The sequence below is a fragment of the Pan troglodytes genome, chromosome 10 (assembly GCF_028858775.2).
Source record: "Pan troglodytes isolate AG18354 chromosome 10, NHGRI_mPanTro3-v2.0_pri, whole genome shotgun sequence".
In the NCBI taxonomy this organism is placed as follows: Eukaryota; Metazoa; Chordata; class Mammalia; order Primates; family Hominidae; genus Pan; species Pan troglodytes.
The window spans coordinates 107,416,352-107,440,275 of record NC_072408.2 but is presented as its reverse complement, the minus strand read 5'-3'; the positions used below and the strand labels follow the sequence as shown (position 1 = coordinate 107,440,275).

General features: G+C 35.8%; 1 protein-coding gene across 4 annotated transcripts in view; it reads right to left on the bottom strand.

The window, feature by feature from the left end:
- Positions 1–23,924, bottom strand: part of GAS2L3 (growth arrest specific 2 like 3) — a 51,228-nt gene that overhangs the window by 10,262 nt on the left and 17,042 nt on the right. For 2 of the 4 annotated variants that reach the window (XM_016924030.4, XM_054664615.2), the window contains 6 exons: positions 22,744–22,864; positions 22,151–22,226; positions 19,678–19,725; positions 14,052–14,220; positions 12,839–12,954; positions 2,515–2,656 (listed from right to left, as the gene is read on the bottom strand). In XM_016924030.4, coding sequence (XP_016779519.3) covers positions 2,515–2,656; positions 12,839–12,954; positions 14,052–14,220; positions 19,678–19,695 — 445 coding nt within the window. In that variant the 5' untranslated portion in view covers positions 19,696–19,725; positions 22,151–22,226; positions 22,744–22,864. The remainder of the gene's footprint in view (positions 1–2,514; positions 2,657–12,838; positions 12,955–14,051; positions 14,221–19,677; positions 19,726–22,150; positions 22,227–22,743; positions 22,865–23,924) is intronic. The other 2 variants (XM_054664619.2, XM_003313885.7) reach the window with 2 other exon arrangements.

Sequence of the window (23,924 nt, the reverse complement as noted above, 5' to 3'; positions counted from 1 at the left end):
TCTGAAATTAGATAGTAGTAATGATTGTACAACATAGTGAATATACTAAAAACCACTGAAATGTACATTTTAAAATTGTGAATTTTAGATTATGTAGAGCATATCTCAATTTTTATGCTACTACAAAAGAAACCTAATACACTTAAAAATGGTTACATGGTTAAGATAGTAATTTTTTTTTTTTTTTAATGAGTCTCACTCTTTCACCCAGTCTGGAGTGTAGCGACGTGATCCTGGCTCACTGCAACCTCTGCCTCCCAGGTTCAAGTAATTCTCCTGCCTCAGCCTCCTGAGTACCTGGGACTACAGGCGTGCACCACCATGCCCAGCTAATTTTTGTATTTTTGTAGAGACGGGGTTTCGCCATGTTGCCCAAGCTGGTCTCAAACTCCTGACCTCAGGTGATCCACCTGCCTCAGCCTCCCAAAGTGCTGGGATTACAGGTGTGAGCCAATGCGCCCAGCCTAAGATAGTAAATTTTACGTGCATTTTAATACAATTTTTAAAATAAAAATAAATATAAAAGGAAATGCAATATAAAGGTAAACAGAGATCCTTAAAACAATTTTTAAAAAGGCCTGATCATAGAACACATGCTAAATGCAATGATATAGTAGTTGTGGATCATCTCCTTTTCTGTTCCAGTCCTTAAAGTTAGAAACTCTAGGAAACTTCTGAATTCTAACCTAATCATGTGCAATACGTGCATGAATTGCATGTGCCCTGATTCCCTCAATAGAAATAGTAATTGTTGGCCTGGCGTGGTGGCTCATGCCTGTAATCCCAGCACTTTGGGAGGCTTAGGCTGGCAGATCATGAGGTTAGGAGATTGAGACCACCCTGGCTAACACGGTGTAACCCAGCCTCTACTAAAAATACAAAAAATTAGCCAGGCATGGTGGCAGGTGCCTGTAGTCCCAGCTACTCTGGAGGCTGAGGTAGGAGAATGGTCAGAACCCAGGAGGTGGAGCTTGCAGTGAGCTGAGATCGCGCCACTGTACTCCAGCCTGGGCGAGACAGCGAGACTCCATCTCAAAAAAAAAAAAAAAAAAAAAAAAGAAATGGTAATTGTTCTTTGATTTATGAATAGCATCTATTATACACCCCAAGCACAAAGTATACTCTTTCAAAGCTATAAAAAGCCTACATTTGAGTTTAAAATTCATGCCAACAGAGGAATTTATCCTAAAATTTTTACTAGATTTGTTTTTCTAAATATCTTCTAAGTTCCTTAAAATAGTATATTTGTTTCATAAAATAGCTTTGAGTTGCTAGCAAAGTGTAAAAAATTAAGAGGCTCATCTTTGAGACCTCTGGAGAGTAAAAACATTAGCTTATCAGTTCAATGCCTCAAAATGAATTACTGGTATTGGCAGTGCTTTACTTAGTCCTATACTGACCTTCAGGAGAGTGAGAAGATGCCTTCTACTGAAAATGAGAAATATACAACAATCTTATGTCCTTTCAGAAATAATAAACTAGAAACTAGAGAATTCAAAGCATTTCCACTTTGTTTTGATCTTTAGAAAGTAGATGTGCCATTACATCAACTACACTGTCAATAATGATCAGCCCATCTGGATCTAAAGCAAGGTGCAAACAGAGGGATAAAATAGCATCCCATGCTTGCTCTACACTGGATAGGGGTGCCCAGATGCAGAGCAAACAGGAGGCCGCTTACCCTGTGTGAGGGCAATAAGGGTGTGTACTGTCAGTAGAGAATTTTAAAATAATAATACAACCAACAAAAAGTCAGTTTGCTTTTTACTATCACCACAAACCAGCAATCCTAAACTATGTCAGTGATAAAACTTCTACCAGGGCAGACAACTCCCACAGCCCTGCCCTTGGTACACTGCTGCACTTATCACATTATGAATTCAATGTGTGGGGGTGGGGTGGTGGGTGTGTGTGTGTATGTACACATATATAAATGCTTTCAAATATAGTATAAAACTTAAATAGCTACCGCTTTAGTCACTGCACAGATGCTTCTGTTGACTTCAAGGAAATGAGAAAATACATCAATAATTCTTCAACAGAGCATGACTCCTCAAAATGAATTGTCAAAAATATTAATCCATTAGATAATCAAGTTGGCAGCTGTTGTTTGTAAGGTAAAGCTAAACACCATGATAATACATTATTAGGCCTCCTGTCATTTCTGTAATTATCTGGTTAAAGGGAAGTTACTACTTTTTAGGCTTGGTGGAGTAATTCTTAATGAAAATATCAATTACTAAAGCATTCGTCCAGAACCTTCCTGTAGCCAACTCATTTAGGAATTCAGAATTTTAGGACATTCTAGACACATAAAATCTTTAAGTGAAAAGGTTAATATATTTGATTTAGTATCTGATTCTCCAATAATTCTACATATATTCAAAGTATACATTTTTCTAGGAAAATGAGATGAGGCATTTGAGTCCTTATTTGGAAAGAAAAATTAGAGGTGAAGGATATTAAAACATCCTAGTAAGCATTAAAAACAAGAATGACAACAACATCACTTACCTAAACCTTCAGATTCAAAGAGGTAAGTTTCATCAACCCCAATGTCCCTACACCAGTGAAGGAAGTTTGCGGTATTGTCCCGAGCAAAGAATGAACCTGATGCAGCATCTTTCTTACAGGGCACTTTTCTCATTGGAAAATTCTGGAAAAGACAAAAGAATAATTTCAAAAATGTATCAAGGATACTTTCATTAAACATTCATTTTGATATTGCTAAATAAATGTTCAATCCATCACCTGTAACCAAAAAGTACACAATTTTAGAGAAAAAAGATAGTTTTGAAAACTATTTTATTTTACTTTAAAGCAGAGGTCCCCAACCCCTGGGCCACAGACTGGTACCGGTCTGTGGCCTGTTAGCAATCAGGCCGCACAGCAGGAGGTGAGTAGTGGGTAAGCAAGCATTACCACCTGAGCTCTGCCTGTCAGATCAGCGATGGCATCAGATTCTCACAGGAGCTTGAACCCTATTGTGAACTGTGCATGCAAGAGATCTAGGTTGCGTGCTCCTTATGAGAATCTAATGGCTGATGATCTGAGGTGGAGTAGTTACATCCCAAAACCACCCCCGCCCAAATCTGTGGAAAAACTGTCTTCCATGAAACTGGTACCTGCTGCCAAAAAGATTGGGGACTGCTGCTTTAAAGTATATTCCAGAAAATCATTCCTAGAAAAATGATTTGGTCAAAATTAGCAGTAAGATCAAACATCTCTCACCTCTTTCTTTTTAAAATGAAACAAGAATCTTAATTAAAATAAAAACTGACAGCCTAATAATTGCAAAGCACATCTCAATGGTATGTCTCTCTACACATAGTTCAATATAAACCTCAAATTCTTGCTATGTTAAAAGTTAAGAGATGAGTATGATGACTCACTTGTAATCCCAGTACTTTCGGAGGCTGAAGCAGGATTGCTTGAGGCTAGGAGTTCAAGACCAGCCTGGGAAACAGTGTGACCTCATCTCTACAAAATATTTCTTTTAATATTAGCCAGACGTGGTTGCATGTAGCTAAAGTCCCAGCTGCTCAGGAGGCTGAGGTGAGAGGATCACTTGAGCCCAGCAGTTCCAGGATACAGTAAGCTATGATCGTGCCACTGTACTCCAACCTGGGCAACAGAGCAAGACTCTTTCTCAAAAAAAAAAAAAAAAGAATCACAGACACCCATTTTTGCTTACTTCCTTCCACGCAGATTCATAAAGATGGTTCTGAGTTTCTTGAGGAGACTATCAAATAAGGAAGTAGTTGTTCCTTCTTAATTAAAGTTCTTTGAAAACTGATGATCTAAGTTTCACAGAATCTTAATTTTTTTTACTATCTGCTCCAAGAGTATTTAGATAATTCTGCTGAGACTGAGAGATTTTTTTGTTTTGGTTTGGTTTAAATTTTTACTTGAATAAGCAATTCATGAATATGATCTTTGTTAATGCAGTAGGTACAGTAGGATATTAAGTCTTTCTCTCACCTACCCCCAGTTCCTCTCTCTCCCTAGAGTTAACCACTATTACCAGTTCCTTGTATATCCTTCCTGTTACTATTTATTTCCAAAACTAAAATAACGTTAGGAGTTTTTTTTTCCTCATTGAATACAGAATAGACAATCATTGCAAAAAAAAAAAAAAATCAAACCAATAGCAAAATACAAACTATCAACTGAAATCCTCTCACCCACATTTTGGCAAGACATCTCTATGCACAACTACACACATATTTGTATCTACAAAATGTCACATAAACTATTCTTCAATTTGATTTGTGTGTGTATGTGTGCATATACATGAAATGATATGTTGTAGACATCATCTGGGGTTCAAAATAACATATTTAAAAAATTGTTTCTAATGAATGTATAATATTCCAATGTGTCTGGTTACCATAATTAATTTTTAACAATTTCTCTGTTGATGAACATTTAGGTTGTTCCTAATTTTTGTACTATCACTTTCATAAACTTCTGATTATTTTCTCAGAATAAACTGCTACAAGTAGAACTATGTATCAAAAGATGTGCTTTAGGGGGCAGAGCGAGATAGCCCCATACAACCTACACCATTCGTCTTACCCATAGGAACATCAAATTTTAACAACTAGCTACACACAAAAAGCACCATTACAAGAATAAAAAATCAAATGAGCAATCTGGTTTTAATTTCGTATCACTGAGAGAGACATTGAAGAGGGCAGGAAAGACAGTCTTAAATTGCCCACCCCTTCCTCCATCTTCCAGCAGCAACCACATGGCACAGAGTATCTGTGTATTTGGGAGGGGGAGAGCACAGTGATTTTGAGGCTTTACATTGAACTCACTGCTGTTCTGGTTCAGCAGAAGGCAGAACCAGGTTTTAGTAGCTGATGTCTGCCCATAGAGAAAGCATTTGGACCAACCCCAGCTAGAGGGGACTCACCCATTAAAGTAATCAGAGCTTGAGTTAAGACAAGCCTTGCTACCACAAACTGGAGTGCTCTGAGGACCTAAGCGAACTTGAGGGGCAGTCTAGGCCACAAGAATTCCAAGTCCTAGGCAAGCCCAGTGCTGAGCTGGACTCAGACAGAGCCAGTGGACCAGAGGGGAGGGGCATATGACCTACTGAGACATCAACCAGGGTGGCTAAGTGTGTGCTTGTACCACCCCTCCCCCATCCCCTGGCAGCAGCCATAAGGTGCAAAGAAAGCTGTGCACTTGGGAGACAGGGAGCGCAGCAACTGGAAGACTTTACACTGAACTCAGTGCTGCCTTGTCACAGTAGTGACCTGGCAGGATTCATCACCTGCTGCGTAAAGAACCCCTGGGCCCCGAATAACCAGCAGTGATACCCAGGTAATATGCCATGGGTGTTGGGCTCTGAGACATGCTAGCTTCAGGTGGGACTGAATATATTCCCAGTATTGGTAGCTACAATGAAAGACTCCTCCTGTTTGAGAAAGGCAGGGGGAAAAGTAAAGCAGACTCTGTCTTGTGCCTTAGGGGCCAACTCAGCCACAGTAGAGTAGAGCACCAAGCAAGCTCTGAGGGGTCCCCAGCTTCAGGCCTAGGCTCTTGGTCAGCATTTCTGGAACTGGCCTGGGCCAGAGGGGAGGCCACTGCCCTGAAGGGTGAATCCCAGGCCTGGCAGCATTCACCACAAGCTGACTAAAGAGCCCTTGGGTTCTATTAGCAGTGGCCTGGCAGAAACCCACATGGGCCAGTGGTGGTAGTAGCCACAGGGAGAGGCTTCTCTGCCCAGAAAAAGAGGAAGAAAGAGTGGGAAGGATTTTGGCTTGTGGTCTGAGGGTTGGCTTCACTGCAGTAAAACAGAACATCAGGTAAATTTCTAAGGTTTAAGACTTCAGGCCGGGTGTAGCAGCTCAAGCCTGTAATCCCAGAACCTTGGGAGGCTGAGGCGGGCGGATCACGAGGTCAGGAGATCGAGACCACGGTGAAACCCCGTCTCTACTAAAAATACAAAAAAAATCAGCTGGGCACAGTGCCAGGCACCTGTAGTCCCAGCTACTAGGGAGGCTGAGGCAGAAGAATGGCGTGAACCCGGGAGGCGGAGCTTGCAGTGAGCTGAGATTGCGCCACTGCACTCCAGCCTGGGCGACAGAGCGAGACTCCATCTCAAAAAAAAAAAAAAAAAAAAAAAAAGACTTCAATCTCACTCCCAGACAGCATCTCTGGACCCAACAGGGGCTGGGGGAACATGACTCTGAAGGGAGGGACACAAACCTGGCTAGATGTGCCACCTGCTGATAATAGAGCCCTAGAGCCTTGAGTGAACTTAGGTGGTAGGCAAGTGGTGGTTACAGCAGGTCTTGGGCGAGACCCAGTGCTGTGCTGGCTTCAGGTGTGAAACAGTGCAGTCTCAGTGGTGGTGGCCACAGGGGTACTTGTGTCCCCCCATCCCCAGATCCAGGAGGCCCAGCACAAAGGGAGATACTCCATTTGTTTGGGATAAAGTAAAGAAAAAAACCCACACGCACACACAAGAATCTCTACCTGGTAATGCAGAGAATTCTTCCAGACCTTATTCAAGATCACTAAGGTGGTACCTCTATAAGTCTGCGAGAACCATGGCATTATTGGGTTTGGGGCCCAAGTCCCTTTGAATATCTGAAAAGCCTTCCCAAGAACAATGGACACAACAAGTCCAGACTGCAAAGACTACAATAAATGCCTAACTCTTCAATGCCCAGACACTGGAACATTTACAAGCATCAAGACCATCCAGGAAAACACGACCTCACCAATGAGGTACCAGGGACCAATCCTGAAGAAACAGAGATATGTGACCTTTCAGACAGAGAATTTAAAATAGCTGTGTTTTGGAAACTCAAATAAATTCAAGATAACACAGAGAAAGAATACTATCAGACAAATTTAACAAAGAGACTGAAATTATTTAAAAGAATCAAGTAGAAATTCTAGAGTTGAGAAATGCAATTGACATACTGAAGAATGCATCAGGGTCTCTTAATAGCAGAACTGATCAAGCAGAAGAAAGAATTACTGAGCTTCAAGGAAGGACTACTTGAAAATACAGAGTAGAGAAAAGAAAAGATAAAAAACAACGAAGCATACCTAAAGGATCTAGAAAATAGCCTCAAAAGGGTAAACCTAAGAGTTATTGGCCTTAAAGGAGGCAGAGAGAGAGAGAGATGGGGATAGAAAGTTTATTCAAAGGGGTATTATCACAGAACTTCCCAAACCTAGAGAAAGATACCAATATTCAAGTACAAGAAGGTTATAAAACACTAGCAGATTTAACCCAAAGAACACTACCTCAAGACATTTAATAAACTCCCAAAGGTCAAGGATAAAGAAAGGATCCTAAAAGCAGCAAGAGAAAAGAAACAAATAATATACAATGGAGCTCCAGTATGTCTGGCAGCAAATTTTTCAGTGGAAACCTTACAGGCCAGGAGAGAGTGACATGGCATTTAAAGTGCTGAAGGAAAAAAACTTTTACCCTAGAATAGCATACCCAGTGAAAATAACCTTTAAGCATGAAGGAGAAATAAAGATTTTCCCAGACAACAAAAACTGAGGGATTTCATCCACACCAGACCATCCTACAAGAAATGCTAAAGTGAGTTCTTCAGTCTGAAAGAAAAGGATGTTAATGAGCAATAAGAATACTCTGGTTTCCCTTCAGATTGTATAAATCTTTTGACTTTTAATGAGCAATAAGAAATCATCTGAAGGTACAAAATTCACTGGTAATAGTACACAGGAAAACACAAAATACTATAACACTGTAATTATGGTATGTAAAATATTATATTAAAGAAGAAAGACTAAGCAATGAACCAATCAAAATTAATAACTACAACTTTTCAAGGCATAGACAGTATAATAAGACATAAAGAAAAACAATCAAAATTAAAAAGCAAGGGGATAAAGTTAAAGTTTTTATTAGTTTTCTTTTTGCTATTAATAGTTCATTTGCTTACGTAATCAGTTTAAAATAATGGGTTATATTATTTGCAAGCCTCATGGTAACCTCAAATCAAAAAACATACAACAGATACCCAAAAAATAAAAAGTAAGAAATTAAAGCATACCACCAGAGAAAATCACCTTCACTAAAAGAAAGACAGGAAGGAAAGAAAGAAGGAGCCAACCAAAAAACAACAAAATGGCAGGAATAAGTCCTTATTTATCAATTATAACACTGAATGTAAATAGACTAAATTCTCCAATCAAAAAACACAGAGTAGCTGAATGGATGAAAAAGCAAGACCCAATTATCTGTTGCCTCCAAGAAACACTCTTCACCTATGAAGACACACATAGACTGAAAATATAGGAATGGAAAAAGATATTCCATGCCAATGGGAAACCGAAAAAGAACAGTAGTAGCTATATTTATATCAGACAAAATGAATTCTAAGACAAAACTCATAAGAAGAGACAAAGAAGGTCATTGTATAATGACAAAGAGGTCAATTCAGCAAGAGGATATAAAAATTGTAAATATATATGCACCCAATGCTAGAGCGCTCAGATAAATAAAGCAAATATTATTACAGCTAAAGAGAGAGAGAGACTCCAATACAGTAACAGCTGGAGACTTCAACACCCCACTTTCAGCATTGGTCAGATCTTCCAGACAGAAAATCAAAAAAGACACATCAGACTTAATCTTCACTATAGAACAAATGGACAAAATAAATATTTACAGAACATCTCATTCAGCAGCTGCTTTATTCTCCTCAGCAGATGGATCATTCTCAAGCATAGATCATATGTTAGGTCACAAAACAAGTCCTAAAACATTAAAAAAAAACCTGAAATAACATAAAGCATCTCCTCTGACCATAATGGAATAAAACTAGAAATCCATAACAAGAGTAATTTCAGAAACAATATAAACACATGGAAATTAAACAATATGCTTCTGAATGACCGACCAGTGGGTCAATGAGGAAATTAAGAAGAAAATTGAAAAATTTCTTGAAAAAAATAATAATGAAAACACAAATACCAAAACCTATGGGATACAGTGAAAGCAGTCTTAAGAGGGAAATTTATAGCTGTAAGTGTCCACATCAAAAAAGAAGAAAAACATAAAATAAATAACCTAACAATGCATCTTAAAGAACTAAAAAAGCAAGTGCAAATCAACTCAAAATTAGTACAAGAAAAGAAATAATGAAAATCAGAAGAAATAAATAAAATTGAAATGACAAAAACAGTACCAAAAGATAAACAAAACTTGAAGTTGGTTTTTTGAAAGGATAAATAAAATTGACAGACCTTAAGTCAGACTAAGAAAAAAAGAGAGAAGACCCAAATAAAATCAGAGATGAAAAAGGAGACATTACAACTGATACCACAGAAATTTAAAGGATCATACTGAGCAACTGTATGACAACAAAACCTGAACAGACCAATAACAAGTAACAAGATCAAAGCCGTAATAAAAAGCCTCCCAGTAAAGAAAAGCCTGGGACCCTAGGGCTTCACTGCTGAATTCTACCAAACATTTAAAGAACAATGTAGCAATCCTACTCAAACTATTCTGAAAAACAGAAGAGGAGGGATTACTTCCAAACTCATTCTATGAGGCCAGTATTATACCAAAACCAGACAAAGACATATCAAAAAATGAAGACAACAGACCAATATCTCTCATGAATGTTGATGCAAAAATCCTCAACAAAATACTAGCAAACTGAATTCAACAATACATTTAAAAGATTATTCATCATGACCAACTGGGATTTATCCCAGGGATGCAAAGATGTTTCAACATATGCAAATCAATCAGTGTGATACATCTTATCAACAGAATGAAGTATAAAAACCGTATATATCATTTCAACTAATGTTGAAAAAGCATTTGATAAAATTTAAATCCCTTTGTGATAAAAACCCTAAAGAAACTGGGTATAGAAGGAATACACCTCAGCATAATAAAAGCCATATGATGATAGACCTACAGCTAGTATCATACCAAATGGGGAAAAACTGAAAGCCTTTCCTCTAAGGTCTGGACCACAACAAGGATGCCCACTTTCATCACTGTTATTCAACACAGTTCTGGAAGTCCTAGCTAGAGTAATTAGACAAGAGAAAGAAAGATTTGGCATCCAAACTGGAAAGGAGGATGTTAAATATTCTTGTTTGCAGATGATACGATCTTATAGTTAGAAAAACCTAAAGACCCCACACTCAAAAAAAAAAACAATTACAGCTGATAAACAAATTCAGTAAAGTTTCAGGACACAAAATCAACATACAAAAATCTGTAGCATTTTTGTGCCAACAATCTGAGAAGGAAATAAAAAGTAATCCCATTTACAGCAGTCACAAATAAAATTAAGTACCTAGGAATTAACTTAAGCTAAGAAGTGAAATATCTCTACAATAAACAAAACACTAATGAAAAATTGAAGAGGACACCAAAAAATGGAAAAATATTCCATGTGCATGGATTGGAAGAATCAATATTGTTAAAACGGCCATACTACTCAAAGCAATCTACAGATTCAATGCAATCCTTATCAAAATACCAATGATGTTTTTCATAGAAATGGAAAAAAGATCCTAAAATTTATACAGAATCACAAAAGACCGAGAATAGTCAAAAGCTATCCTGAACAAAAAGAACAAAATTGGAGGAATCACATTACCTGACTTCAACCAAAACAGTATGGTACTGGCATAAAAAGAGACACAGACCAATGGAACAGAAAAGAAAACCCAGAAATAAATCCAGATAACTACAGTGAACTCACTTACAACAAACATGCTAAGAACATAGATTGAAGAAAGGACAGGCTCTTCAATAAAATCTGCTGGGAAAACTGGGTATTCACATGCAGAAGAATGAAACTTGACCCCTATCTCTCACCATATATAAAAATGAAATAAAACTGGATTAAAGACTTAAATCTAAGACCTCATACTATGCAACTGCTACAAGAAAACATTGGGAAAACTCTCCAGGATATTGGTCTGGGCAAAAACTTCGTGAGTAATACCCCATAAGCAGAAGCAACCAAATCAAAAATAAATAGGATCATATCAAGTTAAAAAGCTTCTGCACAGTAAAGGAAACAACACCTTGAAGAGCAACCCAAAGAATGGGAGAAAATATTTGCAAACAATCCATCTGACAAGGGATTAATAAGTAGAATATATAAGGAGCTCAAACAACTCTGTAGGATAAAATCTAATAATCCAATTTAAAAATGGGCAAAAGATTTGAATAGACATTTCTCAAAAAGACACACAAATGGCAAACAGATATATGAAAAGGTGCTCAACATCACTGATCATCAGAGAAATGCAAATCAAAACTACAATGAGATATCTCATCCCAATTAAAATGGCTTTTATCCAAAAGACAAGCAATAACAAATGCTGGCAAAGATGTGGAGAAAAGGGAACCCTCATACACTGCTGGTGGTAATATAAATTATTACAGCCACTATGGAGAACAGTTTGGAGGTTCCTCAAAACACTAAAAATAGAGCTACCGTATGACCCAACAACCCACTGGGTATATACCCAACAGAAAGGAAATCAGTATATTAAAGAGACTATCTGCACTCCCATGTTTCCTGAAGCACTGTTCTCAATAACCAAGATTTGGAATCAACCTAAAAGTCCATCAGTAGATGACTAGGTAAAGAAAATGTGGCACATATATACAATGGAGTACCACTGAGCTACTAAAAAGACTGAGATCCTGTCATTTGCAACAACATGGATGGAACTGGAGGTCATTATGTTAAGTGAAATACATCAGGCACAGAAAGACAATCACCACATGTTCTCAATTATTTGTGGGTGCTAAAAATCAAAACAATTGAACTCACGGAGATAGTAGAAGGACGGTTAGCAGAGGCTGGGAAGGGTTGTGGCAGGTGGGGGGAAGTGGAGATGGTTAAGGGTGCAAAAAATATACAGTTAGAAAGAATTAATAAGACCTAGTATTTGATAGCACAACAGGGTGACTACAGTCAATAATAATTTAATTGTACATTTAAAAATAACTAAAAGAGTACAATTGGATGGCTTGTAACACAAAGAATAAATGCTTGAGGGAATGGATATCCTATTTTCCATGATGTGATTATTACTTATTGCATGCCTGTATCAAAATATCTCATGTACCCCATAAATATATACACCTAGTATGTACCCAAAAAATATTTTTTACAAGATATACTTTATTTTCAGTGATATATATATTATATATATACACATATCATCCACTATCCCCCAGAATGATGATACTCCTTTATATTTCCACCAACTGTGTGTAAATTTCCAGACTCCAAACTCTTGAGAATACCTACATTTGATGAAAAGACAGGAAACCTTATCTACTTCAAATCATGACTTCAGGGTTAATGAATGAAAACTGTCTAAAAAATGTATTATTTATCCAATCAATATTTATAAAATTTACCACTAATGCAATATATGGAGAATATATAAAGAAGAAAATAATAATAATAGCAGCTGCTACTTGTGTGCCAGGAACCATCACAAGCTCTTTTCCCATTTAACCCTCACAACAATTCTACAAGGAAGTTATGTTAATGTTCTCAAGAAGAGCTGGATCTACTATGCATCAAGCACTATGTTAGACACCATCTATACATTCACCCATTTAATTTGATTGAACTCTCACAAATAAATCCTAAGGTAACTGTTAATCTCATTTTATGAAAGAGAACATTTTTCCAGATCTTGAAAAGGGTTAAGTAAATTATTCAACATCTCATAGCCAGTTGGCATGGAAGTTTACAACCTTCTAGAGATAAGAAGTGTACATAAATTAATATGTACCAAGACATAAAATCAATACTGTCGAACATTTACTTACCCCTGATTCTTCAGAGTTGCATGTTTTCACCATGTTTTGAAGAACATCAATCAGTTGACATAATAGTACTCCATTATCAAGTTCTTCCAATAATTTTTCTGCCTTAACTTTAATACCTAAAAACATATTTCAAAGTTAAGAATCTTCTAGAAACATAAAAACAATATGGTTAAAATTAATTAAATAGAATCAGATTACAGCAAAACACTAGAAAAATATCAGATCAGACTCTAAATACTTACTCTTAGAAGGTACAGTTAAAATAGCAAATAATGGCCAGTTAACTTAATGATACTGAAACAAAAATATCTGTAATGTAGAAGTACAGAAAAAATAAAGAAAACTGACATCGATTTTATTTCATTTAAAATGAAATAAATTCACTGCATATTAATATTCCTTGCACAAGAAAAACAGTCTCTATAAATAAGATGGACTTGGTTGCAATTTTAAAATTAAAGACAATACCATAACAAATACCCAGGGAATACTAACTTTTTACTTCTAGAATGTCTTCTTTAAAAACATTATTATTACATAATAAACTCTAAATATTATCCATCAAACTGATAATAGACAACTACAGTGGGTATTTGGTATTTAATTATCTTGGAAGGGCTGTATCTTTTAAGATATTCTTTTTCAGGAAAACTTTAGAATTCTACATAAAATTATTTAAAGTAAAATTTTTCTGGGGAGAAAGTTTAAAGCATTCATCATATTCTCTAATAGAGTAAAAAATACAATGCCATTCTCCAACCTGACATTTCTTCCTAGGTTTCATATGGCTCTATCCTTCAATGCCTCAAAAATTGTAATCATTTAACCTACAGTATATGTTTCACTCAAAGTTCATGGCTTATACAAGACTAAGGTGGGTCGAGGCGGGAGGAAATCAGTAAAAAAAAAAATTAGACCAATACAATTTTTAAAGATGATTTTAATATTAACAGTGAAAATGTTCATTATTCAAAGCTTACTGACCTCTTCGGTTAAATCGCAAATTTCCTACTATTCAAGACCCAAGGTTCAGGGTGAATCAGACTATTTCCCCAGCTGAAATGTAACCTGGGTGAGAGCAAGGGCACTGAATATTTCATTCACTGGAGTATCCCCAGCATCTGTAACAATCACTCCTTGACAAAGAGTAAGGCTCTCAATAAATGCATATTGAATAAGATAATACAATTTTGGGTATTGTTTCAAGCCTCACCTAATAAACCAGATAACCAGATTGACAGATCTTCTTGCATGGGCAACAAAGTGGCTTCATGCCTCACAGCTATCCACTCATCGTACTGACAAACATTAGCCAATCCTGGTCCGTGTCTGGGAGTCAGAGGACTCCGAGGACTTAGAGGCAGATCTTCTCCAAACCATACCTAAAGAAAAAAAAAATCAATCAACTGAATGAATAAAACCTTTGCTAAAAGTCATCATAATCCATATCAATATTTAAATGATGAAGCATAAATCATACATAATAGACACATATAAAAAGCTGCTGTAGCTCACAGCAAATATATAAATTAGAAGCAAAGTATTAGTCCTATTCTGTTGCCCAGGCTAGAGTGCAGTGATGCGATTATGGTTCACTGCAGCCTCGACTCCCAGGCTCAAGCAATCCTCCCACCTCAGCCTCCCGAGTAGCTGAGAGCACAGACACATGCCACCACACCCAGCTAAGTTTTTAATTTTATGTATTGCAGAGATGTGATCACCCTATGTTGCCCAGGCTGGTCTTGAACTCCTGGACTCAAGCGATCCTTCCGCCTCAGACTCCCAAAGTGCTGGGATTATAGGCATGAGCCACTGTGCCCAGCCAAGACATTTTCAATATTCAGTACTGTGGTCAATGTAAGAAAACCCCTAATTAATGAATGGATTCTACTATTGAGCCAAGAGGGTAGAATTCAACAAATAATATTTTTCCTTCACTTGTTAGCTGAGTAAGTTTAACAAGTTACTTGACCAGAGTCTTAACATCCTAGCTGTAAGACGGGTTAGTGATTCCTGCCTTATAAAATACATGTTTGTAGCATCTGGCATTGGGCCTAGCAGATAGCAGAGACTCAATAAACATTTGTTGAATGAATGAATAAATGAATGAATGAAGCATAAATGGCATTTTGTAAACTTCAAATCATAATAACAGTGTCATCTTTAAAAAAATTTCTAAGTACTTTAGTTTAAAACAAGTGGGTGGCAAACTATAGTCCATGGGGCAAATCTTGTCTCACCTATTTTGTAAGCCCAGAAGCTAAGAATAGTTTGTACATTTTAAAATGGTTGTTATATAAGTAACTGCATAGTATCTCAATTTTGCCTACTGGTCCACAAAGCATGAAATACTACCTGAACAACTGAGAGTTTAGAATAAAAACTGACACTCTATAAATTTTATAATTTTATAGATGTTATAATCGACACTTGCAAAATTTTGAAATATGATTATTCTTTAATGTAAGATTATTCATAGAAAAGGCTGTATCAATTCTTCAGATGGTAAAAGAAGTAATCATGTCATTATGAAGTCACTTTTTAAAACAGATATAAATATCTCTTGTCCTTCTCCTTACTGAACAACTTAGAAAGGAATATTAGAGCCTAAGAGAAACGCATAGGAGATTCCAAGAGTGGGGTGGCTTGGAATGGAGAGTCAGAGCATGAGTGAGGTGAGTGGGCATCCGGGTATGGGGACAGCCCTGTGCAAGATGTCAGACCCTGAGTAGGATAAAGAGGGCATCTAACAGGTGCAAAGGGGGAACGTCCCAATACAGAGTGTCAGAGTCCAAGTGAGCTGAGCATCTACCCAGGGTGTGGGTGGCAGCAACAATAAGAGAATGGTAACACACATGAGGATTTATCAAATGGGAGCCAATCTTCTCACTGAAGACAGGTACAAATATGGAATGAGAGAAGTAAGAATGAATCCTTTGGTGTTGAATTCAAATATCTCTTATCTGAAAGTAAAGAAACTCTCAAAGAATGCCAAAAGGACACATAAGCCAGCATGAAGGGACTTCTACTGGCTGAACTGGGGGCAATTTGAGCATTGAGATAAATGATAGAAATGGATTATACCACACTGAATAAAATAGGAAACTATGAGTTAACACAGATATAAATGAATACACTGAAATTTTGACAAGAATGGGATTTTTACATAGTTTCAAAGTACCTGCATAAAAAATACTACAAACGGAAAAGGAGTAATTTTACAGTTCAGAAACCTGACAGACAGCATCGGAACCAAATAATGGAGGTGAACTCTATCAATAATGGGACAAATCAAAATCATATGCTACCTGATAGGAGGCAATGATAAAAATTCCTGCCCAAGATGCATAACCTGAGTTTAGTCATGAAAAAACATCAAGCAAATCCAAATTGAGGGACATTCTACAAAATAAGTGGTCGGGAATATTCAAAAGTATCAAGGTAATTAAAGACAAGCAAAGACTGAGATACTGTTCCAGCCTAATAACTGAAGAGACATGAAAACTAAATGCAACACATAATTCTGAGCTGGTTATTATTGAGACAACTGGCAACACTTGAAAGTGGCCTGCGTATTAAATGGTAGTACAGCAGCAGCATTAATATCCTGATTCTGACTATTTCATTGTGGTTGTGTAGGAAGATGTCCTTGTTTTTGAGAAATACACACTAAAATATTCAGAGGTAATAGTGCATTAGAGTCGCCACTTCCTCTCAAATGGCTCAGGCAAACAAATTTCTTTGTACTACACTTAACTACTCTGTAGTCTGTGATGGCTTTAAAATTTTTTTTTTTTTAAAAAACCAAACTTTTAAAAAAGAACTGTAAGTAAAAGGAATACCAAGTGAATCTAGTCCTTTCTTGATTTTTAAATATAGACCATTTTCCTCTTAAAATATACTAAGCTTATTGAGGTTAATTTGAGGCAAGTCTTACTATACCAGATCAAAAGCTATAGCAATGCCATAGGTAATGCAACAAACTGGTGGCGGGGAGTGGGGGAAACTACTTCCAATCTCCCATGATGAGAAATAAACAAGTTTTTTTTTGTTTTTAACCCCAAGGCAAACAAAGAAAATGAATACACTCAAGAGGCATGCAGGGGTAGGGAAATCTAATAAAAAATAAAAAATAAAATAAAAGTAAATTAAAAAACCCCGTCAAAGACAAAAAAGAAATGTAAGTTATTTAAGGGACATTTACTTCAGGAATTAAGGTAGGGATTGGGAAATGAATTCCTAAATATATGAGGATCCTATGAATAGGAAAATGATGTTATTTATTTCCCTGAATTCTCTTAAAATTATTTCCAAGGAAGTACAGTAACGCTTTACTAATTCTTCCCTTTATAAGCATATCTTATTTCTATTATAATCCTGAGACTCAGTGTAATGCTTACCACATAGTATTCAAACATATTTGTTCAATAATTGAGGAATAGATATTAGCAAATGACTCTTTGTACCATCAAAATCAAAATGTATCTTACAATCAATTGTATTTGACAGTCAATGGAATATGTTATTTGTCCATTAACCATCTGGTTGAGCTGAAAAAAAGCAGAGCAGATGTAAATGTTTGTCAAGGAAAGAAGGGCATAAATTAAGAGGGTGGTTTTTTTAAACTCATGTATGAAAATGGAGATGCTAACATTTTTTAAAAAGTCATTTTTACTTCTTGTCACATTAGAGAGAAGAGTACATGTTGGATTTTCCTATTATTGCAAGCAGACGACTTTAGTAATAACCTGGGCTAGTCAGTAGAAATTAGTATTAAAAGTCAGATATTAACAAAAACTGCATGTATGAAGATTGTTCTCAAACATGCTGAAAGCTGTCATATTGTCATTAAGAGATATTTAATTCATGGGTACTCTACAGATTAACTTAGGTACTTGCACTTGCTTACATTTAGGCAAAATTTTATGCCTATATACAAATGGGCCTTTTCACAGAGAGTGACTTCATAGCCTTTGTCAGATTTTCAAATGGGACTATGACCCCAGAAAGGTTAAGAACTATTGTCCATTGGCTTTTATACTATATGTTTATTTATTAATCAGAATGAAGGACACAGATGAATGGCAAGAAATATCTTGAAGTATTAAATTAGTAAGACATCAATTAATAACAGCTATTCACTGGATGTCTCCTCTCTGCAAGGCACTTAATAACCAAGTAACTGTCTAATATAATTGGCAGAGAAAGAGGTGGAAATCCTGGGAAGTCCTCACATGCAGCAGCAAAAACCTCCATGAGACATGTGAAGGGAGGATAGTCTTGGAAAAAAAAATCAATAAAGACAGATCTTGGAATCTGGATCAGAGAAGATTTTATGAAATCATTAGACAAACTATGAAAGAATCTACCATGTTAAGAAAATATAAATGGCCATTAGTGTAGAAATAAGAAAAAACATGGGCAATGTGGCAACAATAGAAAACACTCTATAAGGAATCAAGAAAATATAATTGATAAGAAACTATGACATTCCTGAGACTGGATAAAAAGAGGATGAATAGAAGTAATCAGGTCAAAAATGATTTTGAGTAATAACAGAGTTCTAAGCATATGCAAGTGGATGTGAGAGGACCCAAAGGGGAAGAATAAGACCTTCTGGGAGACAGTCATGGACTCCCCAGTCCCAAAAGGAAAAGTATGATGGAACTGTATTTAGTAGAGTAGGAGATTACAGCTGCAGAGTATAGGAAGGTGGACAACAGGGTCACATGCAGGGTTGTTCTTAACCATTTGATAAATTCTCTTCTCTAGGCTGTCATCCACTGTTAAATTGATACGGGAAAGGAAAGGAAAGAAGAGAAGAAGGAGGAGGGGAAGGAAAGACTGACTTTTATGACACAGGTACTATCTCTAGGTTTATATCTGGAAAATTTTATCATATCAAGGATACAACCAAACTTCTGACGTGCTTACAGGCAATATATATTCTAGCAGTCCATTTGCACATGTTATCTCATTGATTCCTCAAAACTACCCTCAAGTTAATCACTATTATCCTCATCATAGAGGTAAGGAAGCAGAGACTCAGAAGTAAGATAACTTGCCAGAATCTTGGAATCAAAGGGGCAGAACTAGGATCAGAACTGAAATCTAATTGATGCAAGTTTTTACTTCCCAAGGCAAATTTTATTATCAGTTGCTTGCTTCTTTCCAGGCAGACCTTCAATGTGACTTTTATTTTTAAGTTAATATTCAATCATGTGCTTTTTATACAAAAGAAAGAAAACTTAAAAAATAAGAATAATATAGCAAACACCAACCCTGGAAATCATTCAGATATAAGGCTATTCTGATTGTCTCATTATACCCAGCTTGCACCCCTCCACAAAAAAAAAACAAAAACCCACTCTTTAAAATTGTAATGGCCAGTCATATACAGGCATTTATAGAGCACATGAACAACTATCTGAAATTTAAAAACATATATTTGTTTTCACTGAAAGCTCTTTTAACTGTAAATACATACTAAATTGTAATGAGGGGAAAACCACAAAATATTCCACCTCTTTTCCCACAGTGGTATAAATAAGACAGACCTACCAACCCTAAGGTATTTTTACACTTGATCTTAGCCAAAAGGCTGAGAAGAGATAACCCTAAGGTATTTTTGAATTTTACAAATATTCAGTATAAACAAAAGCTTAGAACTGAACGTTTTTGAGAACTAGAAAGTCAAAATATAGTATGTGTTATTAAAATGTGATGCTTAAAAAAACTAGCACAATAAGAACACTGTGATAATTTTATCTTTGCTAATTATTACAGTTCAATTATATTAATCTCATAATTTAAATATTGTTTCCAAGAAAAAAACTTACTTGAATTGCAGGCTGCATAGTCACCTATATTGAAATGAAATTTCTTTTCTGAAAAAAGAACAAAATATTAACATACAGTTAACAGTGGCAGTTTTGCTACTCCCCCAAACCCCCAAATTACAAGATTTAGGAATGTGTTTACTCGACTGCAAACGCAAAACTTTTTCTTCTAGTTAGAAAAGTCTGAGTATAAGAAAATTCATATCACTCCTTTTTACTTCATAAAGGACTACTCATTTGAAAAAGGAAAACCTGAAACAGACTTTAATATAATATGTATTTTCTGGCATTAGCATCAAAGTAATTCTTGAACCATCTGGACAGTTTTGAAAAAAAATCAACAAAACTTAGCTCATATAAAAGTCTCCCAGAATTTTATTTTCCCCTGTGAATATAATGTAAATATAAATATTACAACAACTGATATTGAAAGTCAAGTATCTTTTATCTGACTGTCATCAAAGTCCTAACAGGTCATATGCACTTTGCATAAATTCACAAACTTGACTATAAGCTTATTCTGCTAATAAAGATAAACATCAATTTTAACTGTGAACCAAAATGCTCAATGCCTCCCCATAATAATTTTCCAAAGACAAAAAAGAAACAGCAATTTTAGCTCCAAAGTAGTATTCTTGAAATCTACATGGAAAAAAATACTTTAATTCATTGAATTAGGTAAATGCAATTCTTTCCTATATTTTCAAAGGGATAAAAGTGAAGAGTTTAAAAACATTCAACAGTATAGACTATAAAAACCTAGGATTTTTTATTGCTCATAGCAGCATAATAAGCTAGTCTAGTTTTATTATAAACCATCTTTAAAATATTTTAAGAAAAAATATATAATAATTACAAAGCTATAATGCTATTACTTTCCAAGAAAAAGTTATTTTTTCCTCTAAGTTATATCAGACATACCTCATGCACAGTGTCAACTATACATACCACTTTCCTTTCAGGAACATTTCTTCTAGTACCAAAGTTGAACCTGAGCTAAACCATACTGAAAAGCCTAATATTATAACACATTTTCTTTGCAGGAAGGCAAAAGACAACAGAATGTCCTTTTTGATGTCATTTTCCCTTCTCTCCACCACAGCAAAAGGCCAAAGTACAAGTGAGCATTCCTAATGAGCTTGTTATGCTTCCCACGAGCTAATTCAGTGGGGAATACATTTTCCTTTAGCATAAATAACCCTTTGTCCGCAACAAAGATCCACTTCTCGGAAGTAAGAAGCTTCCAAGACCATTTTTTAAAAATGCAGCAAAGAAGCTGCTCCTATTAAAATGGAGTTCCACATAATCAGACAAGAGCTTTAACAGTTGGAGCTGCCAGCCCAAAACAAAAGAAAGCCTAAATTATAAGGCGTGTGCAAATCAAGAACAGTGACACATTCACAAAGAAGCTATCACAAGAATGTTTAGTCGCTGCACTTTTTATGGAAAATTCAACAAAATTAGTTTTATGAAAGAAATAAAGAATTTATGCACAATATTTGGTCACTTGAACTTTAGCAAGAGTCTTCACATACATTTTTAAAATCATCCTTCTTGCATAACAGAAAAAACTACTTTTAAGATGACAAAAATATAACCATCTGGATTAACTTTAAAAAACAAATTCTTTAAAAAATAGTATGCAGAGAAGTTATTATGTATCTTCATACATGAAAAGCTATAATATACATGAGCATGTGCTTTTCATTGATGAGATTTTATCAGTCAATCATCAATTAAGTAATGAGTACTCACTATATAACAGATACTAAGAGCCAGTCTTTGGTATTTTCTAGTCATTCACTATCATCTTTCCAAGATATTTTTGTGTCTCAGGCATTTATTCCCAAGAGTAGCTTTTTAGCCCCATTCCTCGATACGTATCACAATCACATTTCTTGCTTCTCCTTCATTTTATTACCTATTTTCCTCTTTTCTATCATTCCCTAAAAATCTCTATTTGTTTCATATAAATCAGTTACACTGAACCAGTAACATTTAATTTTGCATCTTAATTAGCAACATATTGTCCCTATTTTTTGTTTTTGTCTTTCTGTCTTTTTGAAGAAGTCTATTTCAATTCTTTGCCAACTTGAGGAAGTCTTTTCCCTTAGATTTCGCGAGGGTGAGGGAAGACCTCTCACGTAATCAAGTCTAAACTCCACTCTAAACCTGTTGGGAATCTTTCACAAGACACTCTTATGCATAAATCATACAAAGTTAGGAATACTATACTTAACTTTTAAAATCCGAGGAAAATGTTGGAAACACAGAATGTGCTCATCCACCTGAAATTTGACCAGAATTTGAGCCCAACCCACTCATCTTTAAAAATTTTTAAAAAGTCATGAGGTACTCAAGATTATTTGCATTAAGGCTCTTCATTCTAATTTGACTTCATACCATAATGGGATTAAAAACACCAACTACTGAACCGATCCTTCGTCCCAAAAATACAGGATCTGAAACTTACACATTTTCAATCCTTTCTCAAGTTATATGGTATGATGGGGAGAATTCAAAATGTCATGGCTCCATCTGTTACAAATCTGAAGTCAACCAGGAAGAGTAGCAAACAAAAAAAAGCAAAGAAATAAGGTAAGTTTCTTCAGGAAAAAGAATAACATTAATTGCCATTGTGCCACCCATCCACTCAGCCCTCAGCCACCAGATTATCGCCAAGATACACAAGCTGCAAGGATAGGATCAAGTTGAGATCGCGGTTACTACTGAGGAAGAGAGAGGAAAATGACCCTGGGGAGGAATGCACAAGGGCCTTTCAACTGTACCAGTAAGATTTTATTTCAAGATAAGCGGTAAGAACAAAGGTGTTATTATACTAGTCTGTATGCCTTTCTGTATGTCAAAATATTTCATCCTTTTTTAATGCTTCATTTAGAAAAATAGTTGAAGAAAACATCCTTTCTGATTTACTCAGAAAAAAAGTTTCTTAGCTTTAAAATTTTGAGTTAAATGTTTCCTAACTGCCTAATAAAGAAAATAGAAATACTATATCTATACCAATCATATTTCATGTATTTCTTAATGTGTACTAAAATAACTCACCATAAAGACAGCAATGGGGTAGTAGAAGGTATTGAACACATATGATTTGAATTACAGCTCCAGAAAATACTGGCTATATGACTTTGGAGTAGTTAACTTCTCTGAGCCTCAGTGTTCTGATCTGTAAAATGAAATATGACCATTTCCTTCTTATGGCTGCTATAAAAAATTAAATGAGACGATACCTATAAAGTACCAGATACACAGTTAGCACTTAACAAATGAATTATGAATATGGTGATGAGACATAATTGTAGTTCATTTGATATAATTTATCCAATTAAAGAGATAAGAAAACAAAGCTAGTAATACTCAGATATCATTAGGCATAATTTGGAAAGCTGCTTTTACTAACACAAAAATAAATATAGTTATAAATGAGAGTAAAAGCTTTAAAATACCCACATCATAATTGGCAGGACACTCAGATAAAAATTTGTGACTGACAACTCACTTTGCTAGAATAAATATTTAGGAATTTATTTAACATAGTCCCTTCATTCCCTTCAACCTGTCTCCTCAATGTCCTCTCTAAAAGTTATACTTATTTCTGGGGCTATTTAACTGTTTGCGCTGTGATCTTTTTTCATGTGGTATACGCTTATTTATTTATTCACCTCCTTTACTGAACTGGACGCCATAGGCAAGAGACACAGTGATGAACATAAAAGACATGTTTCTGCCCTTATGGAGTTAATATACCAGTTGAGAAGACTGAAAATAGCAAATACCTAAATGAATACATAATTTTATTTTTTACTTTTATTTTTTATTTTTCTATAAGTTATTGGAGTACAGGTGGTATTTGGTTACATGAGTAAGTTTTTTAGTGGTGATTTGTGAGATTTTGGTGCATGCATCACCCGAGCAGTATACACTGCACCATATTTGTAGTCTTCTATCCCTTGCCCCCCTCCCACTCTTCCCCCCAAGTCCCCAAAGTCCATTGCATCATTCTTATGCATTTGTGTCCTCATAGCATAGTTCCCACCTATCAGTGAGAACACACAATGTCTGGTTTTCCATTCCTGAGTTACTTCACTTAGAATAATAGTCTTCAATCTCATCCAGGTCACTGCAAATGCTGTTAATTCATTCCTTTTTACGGCTGCATAATATTCCATCATATATTATCTATATGGTGGGGGGGAGCGCACACACAGTTTCTGTACTCATTTATT